This window comes from Marmota marmota, unplaced genomic scaffold (genome assembly GCF_001458135.2).
Source record: "Marmota marmota marmota unplaced genomic scaffold, marMar, whole genome shotgun sequence".
Classification (NCBI taxonomy): Eukaryota; Metazoa; Chordata; class Mammalia; order Rodentia; family Sciuridae; genus Marmota; species Marmota marmota.
The window spans coordinates 40,167,973-40,190,575 of record NW_026000037.1 but is presented as its reverse complement, the minus strand read 5'-3'; the positions used below and the strand labels follow the sequence as shown (position 1 = coordinate 40,190,575).

Here is a 22,603-nt window from a genome sequence, read left to right as displayed (position 1 = left end):
CATCTGCTTTGTTTTCTCCATCCCCAGTATAAATATAAGCTCGACCACGAGAAGCAGAAGGGACACTACGTGGGCACCCTCACAGCCAGGGATGACAACAAGATCCGGTGGGCCCTCATCGCTGGCAAGCTTCAGAATGAAAGAGAGTACCGGCTGCATTGGGCCAAATGGAAGACTAAGTTCCAAAGCCCTGCAGACATGCTCTCCATCTTGCATTCTAAGAAATGCCAGACTCTGGTCAGCGACATTGATTATCGCAATTACCTGCACCAGTGGACATGCCTGCCTGACCAGAACGATGTGATTCAGGCCAAGAAAGCCTATGAACTACAAAGCGATGTGAGTGAAAAATGTACCATGAGCTCGTCTATCATTTTGCCTTGATTCCCAGAAAGTTTGTGATATTAAATCTTTTTATTGTCATTTCACATCTTTATACAGCCAAGAATTTTATATCAGTTTGACCTTTATAAAGTGGTATCAAAATCACCAAGACCAGAAGGGATCTAGACTTTGTATCATGAAATAAATAGTAATGTGAATGACCTGTGAATGCATCAGGTTAAAGAAAGTTGCTGTGAAAAAAAAAATATTATTTTTGTAGAATTTAAGTAGAAGTTAAGGTTTATATCAAGGAAAATATTGGTAGCCTATAGACAGTATCTGGGCACAGATGTCTTTTTTCAGTTGACACCGTTGTTGAAAATTTTTGAATTAAGTTGCTGAGGTTTTTTAAAACAGGAAGTTTTAAAGAAATCTAGAATTCACCATTTCTCCTGAAGATTCAGAAGCTGTAGCTCTAGATATGCATTAGCCTTTGGCAACAATACCTGGAACTGAATTGAAGTTGACTCATGTTGAGTAGAAAAAAATATCCTCGAGTTTGTCACACTACCTGACCTAATTAATTTTCTTATTTACCTCCCTGGCTGCTTGAGTATGTCATCCTTGCCTTATAGAGTGTCTAAATTGTATTTCTTCATCAGACTTGTGGATAGGCTAAACAGGACCAGGGGTGTTGAATTTATTCTGGCCCTGTTTTCACAGGCTATTTACAAGGCTGACTTGGAATGGTTACGTGGAATTGGTTGGATGCCAAATGATTCTGTTTCTGTCAATCACGCCAAACATGCAGCAGATATCTTCAGCGAGGTACTTTACAATGTTGCCATTCAATACATTTTCCAAGAGAATGAACAAAAGTACATAAGCCAAAATATAGTCATTGCATATCAGCAATTTTAACCATTTTTAAGTGCTATAACTTAAGCTAGACATATTTTCCCAAAATAATCCTGTAGTATTTCTATCACATTATGGGACCATATTCCTAATATAATATCCAGCACACTCACTGATGCTTGGAATTGTATAAAAGGAAAAATTCTTTGGTCAGCAATAGAAACATTTTGGGAGCAGTTTGACCACTTGAAAAAAAATAGATTGTTATGATACACATAATTATGTGACTTTTGGAGATAAGCAAACTTGTTACTTTATAATCTGTAGGAAGAATAAGAAGCCAACTCATTTATTTAAAAATAAAATGGCAAAAAGAAAACTAAATTGCCATGAAGATGCTATTCATATATGGTACTCTGTGCCTCAATAGAGGAGGGCCCTTAAATTTAGATAATCTCAGTTCACCAAGATCAGGGACTATGACTAATATTTTTTTCTCCCATAGAAAAAATATCGCACAAAAATAGAAACTCTCAACTTTACTCCTGTGGATGACAGAGTTGATTATGTGACAGCGAAACAAAGTGGTGAGATCCTCGATGATGTAAGTATATGGCTGTTCTTTTGTTGTTGTTTTTGTTATTTTTAGTTATACACAACAGTAGAGTGTATTTTGACATATCATACATACATGGAGTATAACTTATTCCTATTAGGATCCCATTCTTGTGGTTGTACATGATGTGGAATTTCACTGGTGGTATATTCACATGTGAACATAGGAAAGTTATGTCCTATTCATTCTACTGTCTTTCCTATTCTCATCCCCCATAAAATCACACAGCCTTGCAGATATCATTTCCAGAGCTTTTCTGCCTCCTTGCATTCAGTGTGCAAGAACTGCCTGAGAAATATATTTTAAGTAACACAATGATCGTTGCTAGCAATTACTTGGACATTATAGTTTTTTGGGGGGGCGGGACGGGGAGGGTAACTGAGGATTAAACTCTGGGGCACTTGACCACTGAGCCACATCCCCAGCCCTATTTTGTGTTTTAGAGACAGGGTCTCACTGAATTGCTTAGCACCTCGTTGTTGCTGAGGCTGGCTTTGAACTCGAGATCTTCCTATCTCAGCCTCGTGAGCCACTGGGATTACAGGCATGCACCAGAAGAATGTTTTCTTAATATCAAGTAACTTGCCCCTTTGCCTTTCATTTTTAGATTAAATACCGGAAAGACTGGAATGCCATCAAATCAAAGTACACCCTCACAGAAACCCCACTGCTGCACACTGCTCAGGAGGCTGCTCGGATCCTTGACCAGGTATGGATTTACTCTGATGCCTGATACTTCAGTGGGGATGCAGAACCCTAAAGAAACCATTGGGGGTTTATGCACATGGCTCACCTCTCCCTTCTGACACCTCACTTAACTGCTATTGTGGCTCTGTCTTTTAGTACCTCTACAAGGAAGGCTGGGAGAAACAGAAAGCCACAGGTTACATTTTGCCTCCAGATGCGGTGCCATTTGTTCACGCCCAACACTCCAGTGACGTTCAGAGTGAGGTAATGAATTATCCTGTTCTAAGTGTACTGTGCTGGGCATCACCCTTAAGGGATGTTCATTTCAGCTTGACAGACCTGGGTGGGCTTGCTGAGAGCTGCAGTTTGTGCCCCTCTTTGGATGTTTTCCCATGGGGTTTGGTCTGCTTCTTCCCACCCCCCACCTTTTTTTTTTGTTTTGCTTTTTCAACAACTATTGTTTAAGTTTTAATTTTCCCTATAATCTCTTCCCTCTCTAAAATCTCTAGGATTCCAGATATATATTTTCAGAATTAAAGAATGCATATAGGAATTTTTTTTTCTATTTTAAAATAGCAATTTTGGGCTGGGGCCATAGCTCAGTGGTAGAGCGCCTACCTTGCATGTATGAGGCCCTGGGTTTGATCCTCAACACCATATAAAAATAAATAAATAAAGATATTGTGTCCATCTACAACTAAAAAAAATATTTTAAAAAATAGCAATTTCTTCATATTTATTTCAGTGCTTTTGGTTATCTGTTCTTGGGGAAGGAGTGTCAAATGGGAGGCTGAATTTGCAAATGTTCCTTAGAAGATCGTCAGGCTCCCTCTGCCTTGTGTACTTATCAGCACTGACAGGATCTCTATTCTTCTTCCCAACAGCTGAAATACAAAGCTGAACACATAAAGCAAAGAGGTCACTATGTTGGTGTTCCGACCATGAGAGATGATCCTAAACTGGTTTGGTTTGAGCATGCAGGCCAGATTCAGAATGACAGACTCTACAAAGAGGACTATCACAAAACAAAAGCCAAAATCAATATACCTGCTGACATGGTGTCAGTCTTGGCCGCCAAGCAGGGGCAGAACCTTGTCAGTGATATTGATTACCGTAATTACCTGCACCAATGGATATGTCATCCTGACCAAAATGATGTTATTCAGGCAAGGAAGGCCTATGACCTACAGAGTGATGTAAGTGATTTTTGTTTCTTCTTTATCTAGAAATGTATAGTACACTCTGAGAATGATAAGCAGCATTTCACAACCACCTGTCTTTAAAGCTTTAAATCATAAATATTTCATTTGTTCCCAGAAAGGAATTGAGGCTAGATATGAAGTATAGAAAGATCAGGAGCAGTAGCTGACTGATAGCTTTGCCTATTGACTACATTTCTGAATAGCTTTCTATTATTTTAAAAATCTGCTCTTCTACCCTGTCTGCCATCACTCAACTCCTTATTTATATTCTCATGGAGAATTATCATTAATTTAAAATAGTAATTGGCCTGGGTGAGAAAGGAGATTGAGTTGAGGTTTTGACAATAGTAGGTGATCATACAGACAAGGACCTAGGGATGCCTCATTCCTGCTTTGCCAAGTTCCTTGAGGCCTTTATGAAGAGTTCCTTGTAAGGAGTCAAAGTAAAAGAGATGAATTATTGTTTAAGCTGCACCCAGCATTCCTCACAGAGAGCTTTGGGAAAGCTTGGAGCAGAGAATCTGGCAGTCCACCTTGCACCAAAGCCTGAATTAAGATGGCTCCCTGCCCCCAGGCATAGGTGGCTGAGGAGCAGAAGCTGATACATAAAGTTTACTTGCTCTGGTACACAGAGTCACTAATCCTACCTGAGTCTTCTCATCATTACCAGAACATAGACAGGAAGTCAAACCTGCCTGAAGCATAGATGCTGAACTTGAACATCCCTCCTCACTGGCTACTGCCCCAGAATGACTATGGTGAAACTTTAATCAGAGTAGCAGCACCTCCTCATCTGGCATGAGGTGGTCTAGGAGGATCCAGGAGCTGGGAGTGGGGAGAGGTGGTGGTGGTTGAAGAGACAGAGATAAGCTTGATGAGACTGGGAGAGATGCCTACTCCTTCCCTACAAAAACATTAGCATTTACTTGTGCAGTTTCCTTCATTTAGTCTCAATACCCTATATACCTTTGCATAACTAAAAGTACCAAGTCAATCTGAGAGTGCCTCCTTCCTGGTAAACCTTTTTTTCATGGCCACCGCTGAAAATATTGCCCCCTGCACCTAGAAGAGCACTCATGTGGGCTTGCTTTCAAGCACTTAACCTTATATCTTAAAGCACCGTGCATAGTGCTTCATGCACAGTCACAGACTTAAGAAATGTTGCTCCATTGAAACCAATATTAATGAAGGAGATAAAAGCCATGAGAGAGAAATCTTTCTAAAACAAACAAAAAAAAAAAAAAAGAAAGAAAGAAAGAAAGCAAAACCTGTTTAGAATCTTCTGTCTGTACTCCTGTGTGAGTCATGTGTCCTTCCATCATCTCTCTTCCTACTCTCAGAATGTCTACAAAGCTGACCTAGAGTGGCTCCGCGGCATTGGCTGGATCCCCTTGGATTCTGTGGAACATGTGAGAGTGACAAGGAACCAAGAAATGGTGAATCAGGTATGCAAAGCTCATTCCCTTTTGAACCTGATACCTGTGCTCCTTACCAGTCTTGTAAGGGTAGGTGCCCTGTGGCCGTAGATCTGTTTTCATTATATCTATTGCTTTGCAGATAAAATATAAGAAAGATGCTCTTAACAACTATCCCAACTTCACAAGTGTGGTGGATCCTCCAGAGATTGTTTTGGCCAAGATTAATTCAGTCAATCAAAGTGATGTAAGTTTGCTCTGAATGTACTGAAATTCATAGTCAGAGGAGGTGATTGTCTATCGTTGAGTGGATTTGGTTTAACTCTAGATAGTTGCTTGTAAAAAATTGGAAGAGGGGTAAATTATAAGATAATCTTTAGGGAGATGTCTGAAATTTCACAAGTGGGTAGTATACTGTACCGACCACTTTTAGATATCTCTATATATTCTCATCCAAAATACTCTTACATTAGTTAAAATGGACTAAAATTCAACCAGTTAGGTTTAATGTCTAAATGTAGATTGATTATTATGTTGCTAGATAGATCCTATAAAAATTTAAATATAGATGTATAGTAATCAAAAGGTTTTATTTTCTCTTCTTAGATAAAATATAAAGAAACATTTAATAAAGCCAAGGGCAAGTATATATTTTCTCCAGATACACCGTATATCTCCCACTCCAAAGACATGGGAAAGCTCTACAGTACCGTAAGTCCTACTTTATGTTATAACTACTCAGTTCCTAATTTATAGGTTCTTGTCAATATTTATATTCTTAGCTGATTTTTTGAAGAGCTGAAATGGTAGGGTGACCTACTGTTTTCATTGCATTTCATCTTTTCTGTTAGGAGTAGCATAATATTCAAAGCGAAGAGCATGTATTTGGCTGGTAGTTTCTGAGCTTCTGTGATGAGCTCAATGAGATGAGCCCTTCATGAGCTCACACAAGGGAGAGGAACAGACATAACTAGATTGATAATAATGTGACAAGTGCTATAAGGGCTCCAGGAGCACATAGGACAGAGCAACTACCAAGAGAAAAAGCAGGAAAGGCTTGTCTTTCTACAGCAGTCATGCAGAAGTATTTCCAGTTAACAAACAGAGGACTTGCACTCCAAAATTCAGTTCAACTAATTTAAAGGAGGAGGTGTGTGCACCTGTGTGTGTGTGTGTGTGTGTGTGTACGTACATGTGCCCCGGTAGGAAGCAGTCTTTGGTGATTTGTTCTTTGGCAATTTCTCATCACTTTATATGGAACTTTAAATATAATCAACTCTGTTATAAAGTGCTTCAGAAGCTATAGATCTAATCTTCAATAAATCAAACGATTGCTGTGTTCTAGGTAGGCACACTAATGGCTAAAAATAAAAATTTAAGCCTTGCTTTGAACATTAATGTTTTACCTTAAGTTTACCAATTGTTTTAGTGGAATCTGAAAGTAGTTAAATGCAAGATTTTATTGACACATATTTCTTTGTTCTAGATTCTATATAAGGGGGCATGGGAGGGAACCAAGGCGTATGGCTATACCCTGGATGAGCGCTATATTCCCATTGTTGGAGCCAAGCATGCTGACCTGGTGAACAGTGAGGTCAGTATGACCTTTGCCTTTAATTAGGTTTGGGGATCTTTGTTGAGGGGACAAAAGGGACTGGTTAGAAAACTCTGCTGATTCTCAACATTGAACCTGCTTCACAGCTGAAATACAAAGAGACGTATGAGAAGCAGAAAGGTCACTACCTGGCTGGAAAACACATCAGTGAGTTCCCTGGCGTGGTTCACTGTCTGGATTTCCAGCAAATGAGGAGTGCGGTAAGCCCTGTGTCTGCCTGTTTATAGCCGCCCTGTGGCTCAGGATGAACTGGGGGTGGAGTAGTGGGATCTATCTTGGGACTTCCCATCTCTTCCTGAGGACTATGATCTTCCTCCCTTCCCTTCCCTCCTCCACTACAAAACACACGTGGAGGGCTCTGCATGGGGAAAAAGAAAAAGCAACAGGGTCTCTATTGACCTTGCACTGTAGAAGGATAGGAAACTTAAAAAGGAGAAGAAAATAATAAAAGATCACCTTTTAAACATTAATTGACTCTAGAGGTACTGATCCATATTGGAAATAAGACTCTACAGAGATTTGATCTGAATCATTTAAGTTTTCATTTTATTTTCTAATTTTTGTCTTTAAAAATATTATTCTTTAGTTGAATTACAGAAGAGATTATGAGGACACAAAAGCCAATGTTCATATTCCCAATGACATGATGAATCATGTGCTGGCTAAAAGGTGTCAGTACATCCTGAGTGACCTGGAGTATCGACACTACTTCCACCAGTGGACGTCTCTTCCGGAAGAACCCAATGTTATTCGTGCCCGAAACGCCCAGGAGATCTTAAGTGATGTATGATGTCCTCTCTGTATCTTTACTTAGTTAAAGGCTTCACCTCATCCTTTGTTAGCACAATTACCCCTGTGCTTATCGACCCAGCAACTTTAAACTGAGTGGCATGAATAATACCACCTCTTAGTGTGAGAATCCCTTTGAGCCTTAGGACACCTAGGTTAAATAGTTAATCTGTTCAAGACTAGACTAAGGCTTAGGTGCTGCTGCCCCTGGGTTTTGTAGACCAGGACATTAAAAACCTTCCAGCTGGCAAGAGGCCTACCCAGTCTCCATGTAAGCATAGCCAAGGGCCAATAGGAAATTATCAGTATGCTCAATTGTAAATTCAGAACACCTGTCACATTTCATTGTTCTTTCTTGCAGAATGTATATAAAGATGACTTGAATTGGCTAAAAGGCATTGGTTGCTATGTTTGGGATACACCTCAGATCCTCCATGCCAAGAAATCATACGACCTCCAAAGTCAGGTAAGCTAATCTTCCTAGAAGCACTGGCTGTCCACAGGCCATTGGAATCCATGGTGGTATCAGTGGGCTACTGACCAGGCTATGTCTATGCTCTGTTGGAGAAGCTTCTGGAATAGTGTATGATCTAAGGGAATCAAGCCTCCCTTCCCCTGCTCCTAACTAAATGTCTCTGGTGTTGTGCTTGGTGCTGGATCTTTTTGGTGTAGGTTTCTCCTAGGGTTAAAATCTATGCAAATTTACAACAGAAAGTTATCTGAGACGTTCGACGTCTTGAGCTATTCTGAAGCATCTGTACCTTGACCAGGTTAACTTTTGGAAAGTGGGAAGCAAAAGCATACTTTGACCACAGGGTATATGTTAAAGGAAAAAATAAATTCTGGAACATTTTCTAGCATATGGTTGAGCTCTGATAGGGCAGGTGCAATAGATGGTTGACATTGTGTGGCTGCTATCAGGGTGGAGAATGGGCATACAGAAGGCCACAAAGTGAAGAAGAGTCCTTGGTAAAGATCTAGACCTCACTCTTGGTAAAAGGAGATTTTTTTTTTCTTTTGGGTTGCCATACAAGGGTTGAAGAACTATAGTGCAAAAGCCTGTTTTTTAGGATTAAAGCAGAAACCCAAAACTAAGTCAAGTCACATCTAAGTTGGCACAGACAACTAAAGGCGATGACAGTTGGGTGTCTTATCATTATGGGTGACTTCTGTTTTTCTTTACAGCTCCAATACACAGCAGCAGGTAAACAAAATCTACAAAACTATAACCTGGTCACAGATACTCCACTTTACGTGACTGCTCTCCAAAGTGGCATCAATGCCAGCGAGGTACGTCTTTCTTCTTCTTTTTCCAGGGACAAGGTATTTCTTGTCTTTACACATTTTCCCAACAATAGAAGTGAATAAGCAATTCTTTCTTTGCAGGTGAAATATAAAGAAAATTATCATCAAATTAAGGACAAATACACCACAGTTCTAGAAACAGTGGATTATGACAGAACCAAGAACCTGAAGAGTCTTTACAGCAGTGTGAGTTGGGATTCTTTCCTCTTATATATGAGCCATCCTTTCCCTTTCAAAAATAATAAGATAATAAGTGGGGATAAGTATCCTATCCCCCCAAAGGGTTTTTTTCCGGACCTTCAAATTCCCACTTTGTCTCATAAAATTCTTATCTGTATAATTAAATAAACCTCAATTTGGAGAGAAGTCCTCGGGGTTGGCAAGGAATTTCTGAGAAGGCCAGAAATGAGGAAAATCTGCTCTTGAGGAGCTGACCAGAATGCACTGTCCCATAGTCACAAGATTTGTAACCCCTCCAGAACCTGTACAAGGAAGCCTGGGATAAAGTGAAAGCCACCAGCTACATCCTGCCAACCAGCACCTTGTCCCTGACACACGCCAAGAACCAGAAGCACCTGGCCAGCCATGTAAGTTGAATACAAACATGACAGCCACACACACCCGCCCGCTCCTGCTCCCCACGTAGAGAATCCTTCAAACCCATTCAGAGGTTGCCCAGAAGTATTCCAGGCACCTCCACAGCAAATATTCCAGAGTCTGCACTCACCACCTCCTCTCAGGGCCTTGTGGTCCAGGGAGGATCACAAACACCAGCAAGAATGCAGAAGTGACCTTTTAGGCTGCTTGTCTGCAGAGGACATGGATGGAAAGTCTCTGTTTTAGCCAGAAGTGAGGAGAGAAGAAGATATAATAGGCCATATAAAATAGGCTCTTAGCGGAGCTTGGTGGCGCATCCCTATAATCCCAGGGGCTTGGGAGGCTGAAACAGGAGGATGGAGAGTTCAAAGCCAGCCTCAGCAAAAACTATGCAACTCAGTGAGACCCTGTATCCAGTCACTTCCACAGCAAATATATAAAATAGGGCTGGGGATATGGTTCAGTGGTTGAGTGCCCTTGAGTTCAATTCCTGGTAACCATCCCCCCCCCCAAAAAAAAATAAGCTCTTGTCAATTGAATAATGTACATTTTGGGGCAAAAATATGATTATGATAACTGGGTATCACACCATCACCAAATAAACAGAACAGACCAGGCCAGAGGGGCAGACTTTTCACTTGGATAGAGGAGTTTTATAGATAGGATTTACAAAGGCCAGTGGGGGCTTTATCTTTTAGTCATGAAAACAGTTACAGAGGTAGGATTCTTGGCCAATTGTTTTTGGAACATGGTGGGCACAGGGAAATTAAAAATGGATTCCAACCTCAGTTTATTAAAAAGAAGTTTTAAGAAAAAAAAAAGAGTTCTTTTGAATACTATCTATCCTCTTTATAGCTGAGGAATACTTTAGAAGGAACTGGAATGTTCTGGAAAATTCTGATGGACATTTTGGTTGGTCTCCAGTCAATGAAGGGCTTAGTTGGAATTCTGAAACAAATTCTCAACTCCCTTTTTTCACTGAGAATTGGGTCTCTGGGTTCTAAGAGAGTTTTTATTTTATTATCATGTTTTAGGAGTTTGGATCTTTATCTCTGCTCTAATACCTAATTCACATGATCATGGAACATTAATTCATAGGTAACACAGCATAAGAGCTGAAAGTTTTCCCTAAGCTGTTTGCACTGTGGTTTTTTTATTTAAAAAAAAAAAGAGAGAGAGAGAGAGAATTTTTTAATATTTATTTATTTATTTATTTTTAGTTTTCGGTGGACACAACATCTTTATTTTATTTTTATGTGGTGCTGAGGATCGAACTTAGCGCCCCGTGCATGCCAGATGAGCACGCTACTGCTTGAGCCACATCCCCAGCCCAAGCACTGTGCTTTTGAAAACCTTATAGAAACTGAAATTTGGTTGTCCCCTAGCATTGGGTTTTTCAGTTATTAAAAACAAAGAGAGGGATGTAGCTTAGTGGTAGAGTGCTTGCCTAACATGCTCAAGGCCCTGTGGTCCCTAGCACTACAAAATAGATAGATAGACAGGAATTCCTGAGCAGAGTTTAAATCTTTTATTTACAATAGTAAGAAAAAAAGCCATTATCACAAAAGAGATTATTTAAAAATCACATAATTTGGGGCTGGGGGTACAGCTCAGTGGTAGAACACTTGCCTAGCATGGGGTTAAGGCCATGCATTTGATCCTCAGCACTACAAAACAATAAAAATATAGTAATATACTAAAAATCATGTAATCTTAAAAATGAGTTGGTTATAGTGGCAGCAAAACCTCCATTGATATAGATATTTTGAAAACAATGAGGGGCTGGGAATATAGCTCAGTGGAAGAGTGTTTGCCTAGCACTCATGAGGCCCTGGGTTCAATCCCCAGCACCACAAGAAATGAGAGCAAACATGATAACTAAAATTTTATAGTGTTCTGCAATTTAGGAGTACTTCCAGATATGGCCTGATAAAGCTTCACAATGACCCTGTGGTATGCGTTGTTTCCTATATCTCTCTATAAAGATAAGGAAATAAGTTCAGGGAGATGGTGTCCCCAAGTCAGCCAGATCTTGGGACCAGGTCCTTCCCATTAAGTCTCTTTTTTTTTTAACAAAATAAATCCATTACTCTCTTTAACAATTTCACCCCTTCTGGTTTTTTTTCTATAGATCAAGTACCGAGAAGAGTATGAAAAATTCAAAGCTCTTTATACTTTACCAAAAAGTGTTGAAGATGATCCCAACACAGCGCGGTGCCTCCGGGTTGGCAAGTTTAACATTGATGTAAGTAACTCCTAAGGTCTTACTTCAAGCCAAGAAAAATAACTATGTATTATCTATCAGAACATTTTCCACGGAACCATGCAAGGGGCACTGACTATGAATATATACAGAAGCTAAACATTATCTCAGCCTTTGTTGCTTAAAAAAAAATTTCTTTGTAGTATTAATTTGTGGAAAGTGTCCAAAAATTACTACACCCACCCTGTCCCTATGGTTTGCTGTGAGCTGACTGCACTGACTTCTCTTGTACAGAAGCAAGGCATGTATTCCATGATGGCTTGTCACAATTGTCCTGTATAATGAGCATGTAACTTTAACTTCACAGCGCCTGTACAGATCAGTTTATGAAAAGAACAAGATGAAAATCCACACCATACCTGACATGGTGGAGATGGTTACTGCCAAGGATTCTCAGAAGAAAGTCAGTGAGATCGATTACCGCCTGCACCTCCATGAATGGATTTGCCACCCCGACTTGCAAGTCAACAGTCACGTCAGGAAAGTCACAGATCAGATCAGTGATGTAAGCCCACTTCCTAGTTGGGGCCCCTGTTTCACCCAATTCACCCACACCGATGAAAAATGTAGGCTCACCTAAGTGTTTGCTTCCTATGTATCCATGGGTCTGGCTGGGTTGGGGAGCAGTACCTGGAGGCAGGGCTCTCTGTGTGGGTGTTTCTGTGGATCCTTACCCTCACTGCAAAACTAATATCTCTTGGGTTTTACTCCCCAAAGTCATCTGGGTCCAGGTTTGCCTGTTTCTTAGTGTTGATAGTATGGTCAATTTTTTTTTCCCTGATCCCCTGCATTGGCTGAAACCCTCCAGATTGTGTACAAGGATGATCTCACCTGGCTGAAAGGAATTGGTTGCTACGTCTGGGACACTCCAGAGATTCTCCATGCAAAACACGCTTATGATCTACGCAATGATGTACGTTTCCTTGTTTCATTTTTTTGGTATATTTCCATCTGTATATGGTCTGATGTTGAGGAGATAGTATGTAAAGTAGGGACATTGTCATAGACCAACTGTGGATTAAATCATGTTGAGGGTGGCTGAGCTGGAGAAAGGTGCTAGAACAGAACAGCCGTTTCTGAGCAGTGTGTCTGGCATTCCTGTCAAACAGCGTGGTCCAGCTGTGTCATTGTCCTTTGGTAGAGAAAGGATATCCGGCTCTTCTCTCCGACTTTTGGACTTTTTTGAATACAGTAATAAGAATATAATTGTCATTATAGGCAAATATCGTCAGCTAGGAGTTTATGGACTATATGCAGGATCTTCTTAAAAAGAGCAGATTTATCAGGCAAATTTATATTGCAATGAGGAGTTCAGTAAGAAAGCTTAAACTTTCCTAGAAAAGCAGCCGTCGAGTCTTCTAAAGACTCTAGAAGCCTCAGAGGACTATAAGCATTAGTTACACGGATGGTTATAACATTCAAATCCATTGTTGTCTGTCGAATGAGTGTTGATGAATGTGAATCTCATGAGTTAAAAGCCACAGAACTCTCTGTGAAAGCCAGCAGTTTCTAGTGTAATAAATGGTCTAATGCAGGCTGTTTCTTTCCTCTTGGCAGATCAAGTACAAAGCTCATGTGCTGAAAACGAGGAATGACTACAAGTTGGTCACTGATACACCAGTCTACGTCCAGGCTGTCAAAAGTGGGAAACAGCTAAGCGATGTAAGCACTTTCTGGGGAACTTACAGTGGACAGTAACAAAGACAGAGGCCACCACTTGGTCAAAGACTGGGCAGCACCAGCCTTTCCTACCTGGGAAACCAGAGTTGGTCCCTGGACAGTACTTCGGATGCTGACTTTGTTTGCTAACACATGAAGTGTCAAGTACTTCGCTGGGGGTGGAGTTGTAAGTGAGCTGGTTTGTGAAATACTTTGTGTTTTAGAGCTTCCAAAGCCACTTCTTGTATCTATGTGTCATGAGCAACTGTTTCTTTCTCAGTGTCTAGGCCTTCTAATAATTAGGGCCAACTGGGGCAGAGTAAAAAGCCAGCAGGCTCTAAACTGGAAGTGTGGGTGGAGTCCTGCCTCTACCACACACAGTCTGACCTGGTGAAAAGCATTTAGTCCCCTGAGCCTCAGCATCCTTATGCATAAAATGGGAAAATGTACAGAGCAAATACAAAGTGCTTCTTAATAATTAAATCCTCAGGCTTGTAGATAAATATTCGATCCCCAGTGAGTTAAGAGGTTGAGATCTATTATTTTGGAACTTCTTGTGATGAAACGCCCAGGTTTCCTCCTCTCATATCTGGGGTGTCTCTACTTCTCAGTCCAGTGTCCACAACCTGGCCCTGATCCTACTACAAGAAACAAGAACATGTCAGAGTTCTCTAGGGAAAGGGAAGCAGGCTACTGATTTTTTTTTTTTTTAAGAGAGTCTTTGGTTTCCATTTCCTTTGCTTCTTTCTAATAAGATTGCCTTGGTCTGAATCAACTCACTCTGCTTCTGTCTACACCCAGGCCGTCTATCACTATGACTACGTGCACAGTGTCAGAGGCAAAGTGGCCCCAACCACAAAAACTGTGGATCTGGACCGAGCACTTCATGCGTACAAGCTCCAGAGTGAGGTGAGTGGTGAGAACTTGAACATACCACCAGGAATTCAGACCACTGGCTCCCGTGGAAGCGACCGCAATGTGGGCGTCTTCTTGGTTGGATCTTGCAAAATATAAATACTGTTCCATTCAATGAGTTGGCAAAACAAAAACAGAGCATCACCTGTCTTTCTCTTTGCTGACAGAATCCTCCTATCAAGCAATCAAATAAATAATAGCAATATTTCTAAAATATTGCTGAATTTTTTTTCAAATATTGCTAAAATATGTCAAAAGCTTAAAAATGCAGTAACAAAGACAAAGCATTAAATTAAAAAAAAAACTTCTAACAGTAAGAGAAAAATGTAGACATGACTGTTGGAATTTAGAAGAAAAAGAACTTAGGCCCCACTCGCATATTTATTCTCTTTATTCTGCATTACTCTGTGGAGGTGTTTTGGTCTCAATTATATTTTCAACTTCCCATCTTGAATATTAGAATAATTTAATTTTTAATTTTAAACAATATTCTTAATCCTGTAGTTCCCTGAGAGCCACAATACTTAAGGTCATAGTTAGAAAGTCCCCTGACTCCTGGCATGAGTATGTGCATCCTTACCACTTCCTAGCCTGTGTCAAGGCACTGTGCTATGGAGCAGGGCGAAGGAAAGTTGGGGAGGGCAACACAAAGAGGTGCCTAATCATTAAGACTGGCTCAGGGATTGGTGAGGGTTTGAATATCACCTGAAGGTGGGATTTTGGCTGCCTATCTTCTCTGCATTTCACAAATTCTTGCTAAATGCTCTGCTTGCAGTCAACTGGGTGTGTATTTGGAAGCAGAAAAAGAATTACTTTCCATGTGCTATTTCTTTCACTCAGCATTCTTTTTCCAAAACAATGGGTTCAGAGCAATGTGATTCATTTCATGCTCTTAGAACTTACTTGCTAGGCATTATGGTGCACACCTATAATCCCAGTATCTCGGGAATCTGAGGTAGGAGAATCGTGAGTTCAGAGCCAGCCTTAGCAATGGTGAGGCACTAAGCAATTCAATGAGACCCTGTCTCTAAATAAAATACAAAATAGGGCTGGGGATGTGACTCAGTGGTTGAGTATCCCTGAGTTCAATCCCCAGTATCAAACAAACAAATAGAACTTACTTAAATCAATTTATTGAGCATCAGTCTATTGAGTATCTGATTTTAAAAATCTAATATGAACTATATGTGATTTGTTCAACTGGGATCAGTTTTTGATGCCAACTGTCATTTAACCTATTCTTCATTCTGGCAGAATCTGTACAAAACTGGCCTGCGCTACCTGCCTACTGGGTATAGGCTTCCAGTTGATACCCCTCACTTCAGACACAACAAGGACACTCGATACATGAGCAGTTATGTGAGTGGCCTCCTTGTTCATTTGGGATCTGAAGCTGGGTGGGAGGGAACTATTATTAGTTAATAACCTAAATGTTCAACATGATATAATGATGGGAGAAGGGGACAGCATTTGGGGGCAGGTGCTGTAGAATCAACTATGTCTGCAGTCAGGCAGGGTCTGGGTAGCCCAGTGAGTTAGGATGGGACATTCATGGGAGCTTTGGCTCAGGATTCATGGCTGTCATGATCCTTCTACTTCTGCTAGCCTCAGTACAGAAACATCCTGAAGCATCCAATCCATTTACTGGAAATGCAGCTTTGCACACACGCTACTGAGGCCTGCAGAAGATATGTCACTGTGTGTCTCTTAGAAAAGAAAGAACTTCTTTCCCAGCTCTTGCCACTGATACCACCCTTCCTCATTTTAAAAAGTACCAGATTGTACCTGCTTGATGCAGTTATCCCATGGGCAAGTCCTAGAGAAGTTTGGTCGTCCCGGTGACTGGCCACAGACTGTACTCATAACCCAGCCTTTGGCTGCAGACCTAGTTCTCCTCTCCCTGCTGACTTTGACTCCTGGAAAGCAACCCTGCTGGCCAGATAAGATTGTGACCCATTACGTGTTTTCAAAGCAGAGAGTAACAGATATGAAAATCTACCACGTTATATTTTTAAATCAGTCTACAGTCGTTTATCAATTTTGAAATTATTCTCTTGTTCTTCTTCACATTTCTAATTTCCTAGCCACATTGGTGCAAAAGATGTAGGCTTTTCTTGCATTTTGCAGACCTATCTTACAAAAAGATTTCACCCAGAAAGGTTAAAATTTATTCCTTTCTGGGTCTAGATTTATTCTCCAACAAATAATTTTCAAGACTTGGGACAATATTAAAATTTTGTCAATGACTTTTCCTTGTATTTAAGGCTTGAAGAGCAATTCTCAAGTAAAGGTGACATCTCTTTTCTAACTGAGAAATACAGTGCTGCTTTGTGTACCCATCATTGATCTCATTCTGACTTTGCTTCTACAGTTCAAGTACAAAGAAGTCTATGAACACATCAAGGCAAATGGGTATACACTAGGCCCCAAGGACGTTCCATTTGTCCATGTCCGGAGAGTCAACAATGTTACTAGTGAGGTACTGTGACTGCTGAATTCTCTGGGGGGAATATTGAATTTCAAATACCATGGCTTTGTTTGAAATGCATTAGAAGAATTTGTTGAATTTCAAACTTACATATCAACAAAGAATTAGAGTACTTTGTCACTATTTTGATATTGTATCCCTTGGTGGTGTTTTTGTATATTTAGAAACAGCATCACAGAATATCATTTCTATATATTATGATGCAATAGTTTTCTCTTTTAAAATATTTTTAGATGTAAATGGACACAATATCTTTTTTTAAAAAGAGAAAGAGAATTTTTTTAATATTTATTTTTTAGTTCTCGGCGGACACAACATCTTTGTGTGTATGTGGTGCTGAGGATCGAACCCGGGCTGCACGCATGCCAGGAGAGTGTGCTACCGCTTGAGCCACATCCCCAGCCCTGGACACAATATCTTTTTAAATTTATTTATTTCTATGTGGTGCTGAGGATCAAACCCAGTGCCTCGTGGTCTACCACTAAGCCACAACCCCAGCCCTATGATGCAGTAGTTTTCTAAGGAAACAATTCCTTCTGTTGATATTTGTAGTAAAAAAAAATCTTTAATAAGTTTGCATTTTAGTCAGACTCACAAACTTGGTTTTCAACATCATCTACTGATTTGTACATCTGATCCTACTATTTTTGTATTCAGAATTCTTCACCTAAATGAAATATTATTTTTTAATGTTTGTCCTAATCTTAATAATTTTTAACATTCCCATTATTTTCTCTGCTGACTTGGTACGTAAAATATTTGATTCTTAGTCAGTAGATGCCCTGGTCATCCTATACTAAATATCTGGAATGGTTTTATTTCCCCAATGTAGAGACTATATCGACAATTGTACCATAAACTGAAAGACAAGATTCACACAACTCCTGACACACCTGAAATCCGCCAAGTCAAGAAGACACAAGAAGCTGTCAGTGAGGTGAGTATTTTCTTAATAGAGAGAACAGTCTGTGGACCCCAGGGGTGAAAGTGGACCATACCTTTAATGTGCGTGTCTTTTTCCCCCTTAGTTGATCTACAAATCAGACTTCTTCAAGATGCAGGGCCACATGATCTCCCTGCCGTACACACCCCAAGTGTTGCACTGCCGCTACGTGGGAGACATCACCAGTGATGTAAGCATCCTGTAGGGCTCTTTCTGGAAAGCAGCCTTGCTTTCAGCCTTTTCCATTAAGAACTACTAAACTACTGGTACAACTTAGAGGTGGCACAGTGCAGAAGCAGGACTCTGCAGTTTCCTAGCTATGCAAACTCTAATAAGAGGACCTCTGGGATGTAAAAGAATTGCCACTGTTCTTTATCACTCAATGACCACAATTATATATTAGACACTGGGTCCTTACTCCTCACTCTTTGGTGCTCTGTATCCCAGGTCATGTTTAGTAGCTTCTCCTACTCATCCTGTTCCCATCCTCTTTAGCAACTTTGCATTGCCATTTAAAAACATTCTTGCCTGTTTCTTTCTTCGAAAAGATCAATCCTTTTAATCTGTGCTTTTCTCCCATCCATATGAGAATAAAATAATAGTAGTGCTCTCTCCTTAGCTCAAGGTTAGAGATTTGTGATTTATTTAAGTGCAAGCAAACTAAGAGCATAGCATGAATATGTTGAACCAAAGTGAAAAATATAGTAGCCCCCTCTTATACGCAGAGGGTACCTTCCACGACCCTAAGTGGTTGCCCAAAACTGTGGATAATACCAAACCCCATATATGCAGTTTTTTCCTATACCTACATAGTTAAAATAAAGCTTAATTTATAACTTAGGCACAGTAAGAGGTTAAGAATAATAACTAAGAAAACAGCACAATAATAATAATATGCTATAATAATTATTTTAAACTCATGAATTGTTTATTTCTGGAATTTTCCATTTAATATTTTCAGACTGTGATGGACAGTAAATAACAGAAACCAAAGAATGGGGCGGGGTGGAGTGCTATTGTATATCAACAAAGAAGTGCTGCTACCCTCTCTTTTTTGGTTCCTGATTTACATTTGCTCATGAGTAGACATCTATTTGTATTTGCCCCAACAGATTAAGTACAAAGAAGACTTGCAGATCTTAAGGGGACTTGGTTGCTTCCTGTATGACACTCCTGACATGGTCCGCTCCCGACACCTGAGGAAGCTCTGGGTGAGTACATTTTTTCATGACACAGCTACTCCTGCACAGCTGCCAAGTGCCCATCACCAGCCTCCAGGACTAAGAAAAACAAATCTTAGCCTGCAGCTACTTTTAAAGAGAAATTTACCATCAATCCACTTGGACAGGTTATAACTTACTTAAGATGATTTGTGCCTCCTATAAAAGGTAATGATCTTAAATGACAGTTGTTTTTGTTTCTACCTAATAAAACACCCAGAAGACAAGAGGGCCTGTACCATTTGCACATACCAACCCTGTGAAAGATAGCATGACAGTCTCTTCAATGATTAATCAACCTGTATATCTGCTGTGTTTTTGTTTTAGTCTAATTACCTGTACACTGATAATGCAAGAAAGATGCGAGACAAATACAAAGTGGTACTTGACACTCCAGAATACAGAAAAGTGCAGGAACTGAAGACCCATCTGAGTGAGGTAAGTAAGGATGCTTTACCTGTGCCTCCAAGTAGACCAAATTGACCAGTATGAATAACACTACTCAGGAAGGTTCTTAGTACCTCTCTCTAGCAATCACTCTTTAGGCAACTGCAGATGTAAAACATTTCCCTTCTTCCCTTAACTGCAGAGTGGCCACAATGTCTAAGAAAGTCAGTTGACCTCACTTTGGCTCAATTTACTTACTTTTCCCCTTTTGGTAAAGTGAGAATATTAATACTTACCCTTCCTGTGACTTGAGCTGATGAGAGGTTTTACATGATTTTATAGAAAGTCCTTCTGTCATACACTATTGTTGTAGTCTCCAAATTGAACTTATTTCAGATTTTTCTCTCCTGCTATCAGGATCCCAATCCTGAAAGTGACCTTTGGATAGTCTTCAATGGCTCCCTTTCTTCTGCCCACTCAATAAATTCCAAACTAGTTTCATTTTCATCTGCCCATCTGGCATTGAGGCTCATGATCTGTTGCAATATTTGTATACAGATTTGATCCTGTCACCTAGACAGTGGGTTCCTTGAAGTATCAACCCCATCTTCCTATCTTATTTACAAGTGTGTCTCCTTAGTGCCTTGGCCATGTTAGTAGACATCTATGTTGGCCAGAGATTGGATGTGCTTTGCAAAACTAAGAGCATTCCACAAATGTAAATGCTTGGTCTTTTTTGGTTTTGTTTTGTTTTAATGGTACTGGGGATTGAACCCAGGGTCTCATGCAAGCTACCACTAAGCTACATCTATAGCTCTTTGTTGCTCTTCTTATAAGCAACTTGCATTCTTCTTCTACCATCAGGCTATATTGTGGCTCAGTTTAGCAGGCTTCATCAAGCTGAGCCAAGCACTGGCTGTCAGAGCACTTCATCATTCTCAATGACTCTGATGGCTGCTGACTAGAAATCTCATGCTCTTGGACTTACAGATGCCTTATCACAACAGATATTGCCCTCCCTGGAGGGGTTGTATAGCTCCTTACACTCTATGAGCCAGAGTCAGAGGATGATTAATCCTTTAGCTTTTATAAATGCTAATTGAGTCCATTTGCTTTCCTAAAAGCTTCTCTCTGTTATTTCAACTGGTGCGCACACTCAGACAAGAATGCTAACATTCTTTTTATCCCAGTAAGTGCTTCTCCCTGGTTTAGGAGCCGAATACCAATGGGATGTTTTTAAACTACCCTTGGATGGACTTGACCCCTAGTTCCACTAGAGTATGATTTGGGGCATCAGTATTTTTTTTTCTTTTGTACTGAGGATTGAACCCAGAGTTGCTAAGCCACTGAGCCACATCCACAACCCTTTTTATATTTTATTTAGAAACATGGTCTCATTGAGTTGCTTAAGGCCTCGCTAAGTCACTGAGGCTGGCTTTGAATTTGCAATCCTCCTGAGCCACTGGGATTACAGGCGTGTATCACCACGCCTGGCCCATCTGTATGTTTTTTAGATGCCCCAAAGATGATCCTCAAATCTACCCAGGGTTGAAAACCACTTCATCACATCTCTCCTTCAGCTACCAAATAATAATAATAATAATAATAATAATAATAATAATAATAATAAAATGCTTCGGTAATTTAAAAGTGCTTCAAAATAAATACTTGTTTTGTTTTAATGGTATTGGTTTAACGTCTGGGTTCAGAATTATCCAAAACTTGAGTTTCCCTTCTTCTCAATTCCTGTTGGGATTTTATGTATACTGTGCATCAACATTTGAGGAAGAAGAAAGGGTCTTTTTCAGTACTGTAGTTTCTACCATATTTGCCTCTCCATAAGAATGACCATCCTCTGAAGTCTGGGGGTAAAGGCTACAATAAAGTCCTCGGGAGTTTTTGGTATCAGGAAAGTTGAGAAATATTGACTTGGTAAAAAATTTGTCAAAAAGGAAGTTCAATTTACCGACTTTTAAATTGTCTTTGCATTGTGTAGATTCTTGACATAAAGCGTTTGTAATACTAAGAAACAGAAGCATGAACAACGCACACCTAAGTACAATAAAAATGTAACAGAAAGAGAACTATAGAAATGGCATGGGACACTGAATTTTAGTTCCAGGTTTACTTCCAATTAGCTGTATGGCCTTATATGAGTCACAATGCCAGCATTTCAGTTTCCTAAGCTAGAGAAGTTGAGTACCTGGGAGAAGAGGGAGACAGAGACAGAGGCAGACTGAACCTGGAAGAAATTAAATTTTAATTTAATTTCTTTTCAAAAGTGACGCCACAATAGCTCCAAACACATGAGCTACATTTTAGATTAAGTGTAGTTCTATATAATTTAGATATTATATATATACATGTATGTACATGTCAAGAAAATTTTAATTTTATTTCTTCAACTGGTATTTATATTGTATTAGAATTTATTTGGAATTCATTTGTTCCTTCTAGTTTGCCTTATTAAATTCCCTCCACATTTATTAAGGGACTACTGATTTTCAGGCCTCTTGTCTAGGAATTAGGTGACGAAAGATCATACAGCTGAGCCACTGCATCCCATGGGCTCCTGGTCTGGGAGAAGAAATAGACATCAGTGTGATAAAAGGCATTTTACAGGACTAGTCAAAAGATCATGGACTCTAGTTTTTCCAGCAGATAAAAGGGAGAACATTGTAGGCAGGAAGGATAGTATGTGAAAGCAGCCATGAGTTCTAACAGCTTGGGTAGTTTAAAATAGCACATGAGGACTATGAAAAAGGATTTTGGGAGATGAGACTAGAAACCTCATCTAGGATTTTTCATAAATCCCAAAGGCCAGGTCATAATGCCTTAAAGGTATTGTATTAGTGACCTTTGGGATTTATGAAAAATCATTGAATTATTTCTATGCAGGATAGTTCGAGTATTGTAAAAATCTGTCTCTCAGACTTGCGAAAGATGGGTGAGCCACATGGAGCAGTCCAGTAAAGGAGCCCAGCTGAGGAGACTCCTAAAGATGTGTAGAAAACAAACAGGACAGAAGCTGAAACAGGGTAGTGCTGGTGGGCAGGAGTGGAAGGGTTGAGAATTAGGAGTCTAGGATGACTCCCCAGATTCTCTCTGGGTGACTGGGAGATCGAGGAGTCATTTAGCAAAATAGAGAAGACATGAAGCAGATGTGAGGTAGAGATGGGAGTAACATAAAGAATTCTACATTAAATGTGATAAATCACATTTAGGAAGTTGTTGAAAGTTGGGTCTGGGGTTCAGGAGACACAATGGATATAAAGATTTGGAAGTCATCAATCTCAAAGTGAGGTCAAATGAGGTACAAA

The 22,603-nt window shown here is 40.0% G+C and overlaps 1 protein-coding gene across 1 annotated transcript in view; it reads left to right on the top strand.

Moving 5' to 3' along the window:
* Neb (nebulin) overlaps positions 1–22,603 on the top strand; it is a 200,620-nt gene that overhangs the window by 126,629 nt on the left and 51,388 nt on the right. The window contains exons 89-115 of the mRNA XM_048812256.1: positions 28–339; positions 1,048–1,152; positions 1,688–1,786; positions 2,406–2,507; positions 2,642–2,749; positions 3,370–3,681; positions 5,028–5,132; positions 5,245–5,349; positions 5,709–5,813; positions 6,589–6,696; positions 6,804–6,917; positions 7,304–7,501; positions 7,868–7,972; positions 8,692–8,796; positions 8,893–8,997; positions 9,291–9,398; positions 11,540–11,653; positions 11,979–12,176; positions 12,480–12,584; positions 13,229–13,333; positions 14,132–14,239; positions 15,500–15,604; positions 16,617–16,724; positions 17,566–17,670; positions 17,762–17,866; positions 18,789–18,887; positions 19,224–19,334. Coding sequence (XP_048668213.1) covers positions 28–339; positions 1,048–1,152; positions 1,688–1,786; positions 2,406–2,507; positions 2,642–2,749; positions 3,370–3,681; positions 5,028–5,132; positions 5,245–5,349; positions 5,709–5,813; positions 6,589–6,696; positions 6,804–6,917; positions 7,304–7,501; positions 7,868–7,972; positions 8,692–8,796; positions 8,893–8,997; positions 9,291–9,398; positions 11,540–11,653; positions 11,979–12,176; positions 12,480–12,584; positions 13,229–13,333; positions 14,132–14,239; positions 15,500–15,604; positions 16,617–16,724; positions 17,566–17,670; positions 17,762–17,866; positions 18,789–18,887; positions 19,224–19,334 — 3,459 coding nt within the window. The remainder of the gene's footprint in view (positions 1–27; positions 340–1,047; positions 1,153–1,687; positions 1,787–2,405; positions 2,508–2,641; positions 2,750–3,369; positions 3,682–5,027; positions 5,133–5,244; positions 5,350–5,708; positions 5,814–6,588; positions 6,697–6,803; positions 6,918–7,303; positions 7,502–7,867; positions 7,973–8,691; positions 8,797–8,892; positions 8,998–9,290; positions 9,399–11,539; positions 11,654–11,978; positions 12,177–12,479; positions 12,585–13,228; positions 13,334–14,131; positions 14,240–15,499; positions 15,605–16,616; positions 16,725–17,565; positions 17,671–17,761; positions 17,867–18,788; positions 18,888–19,223; positions 19,335–22,603) is intronic.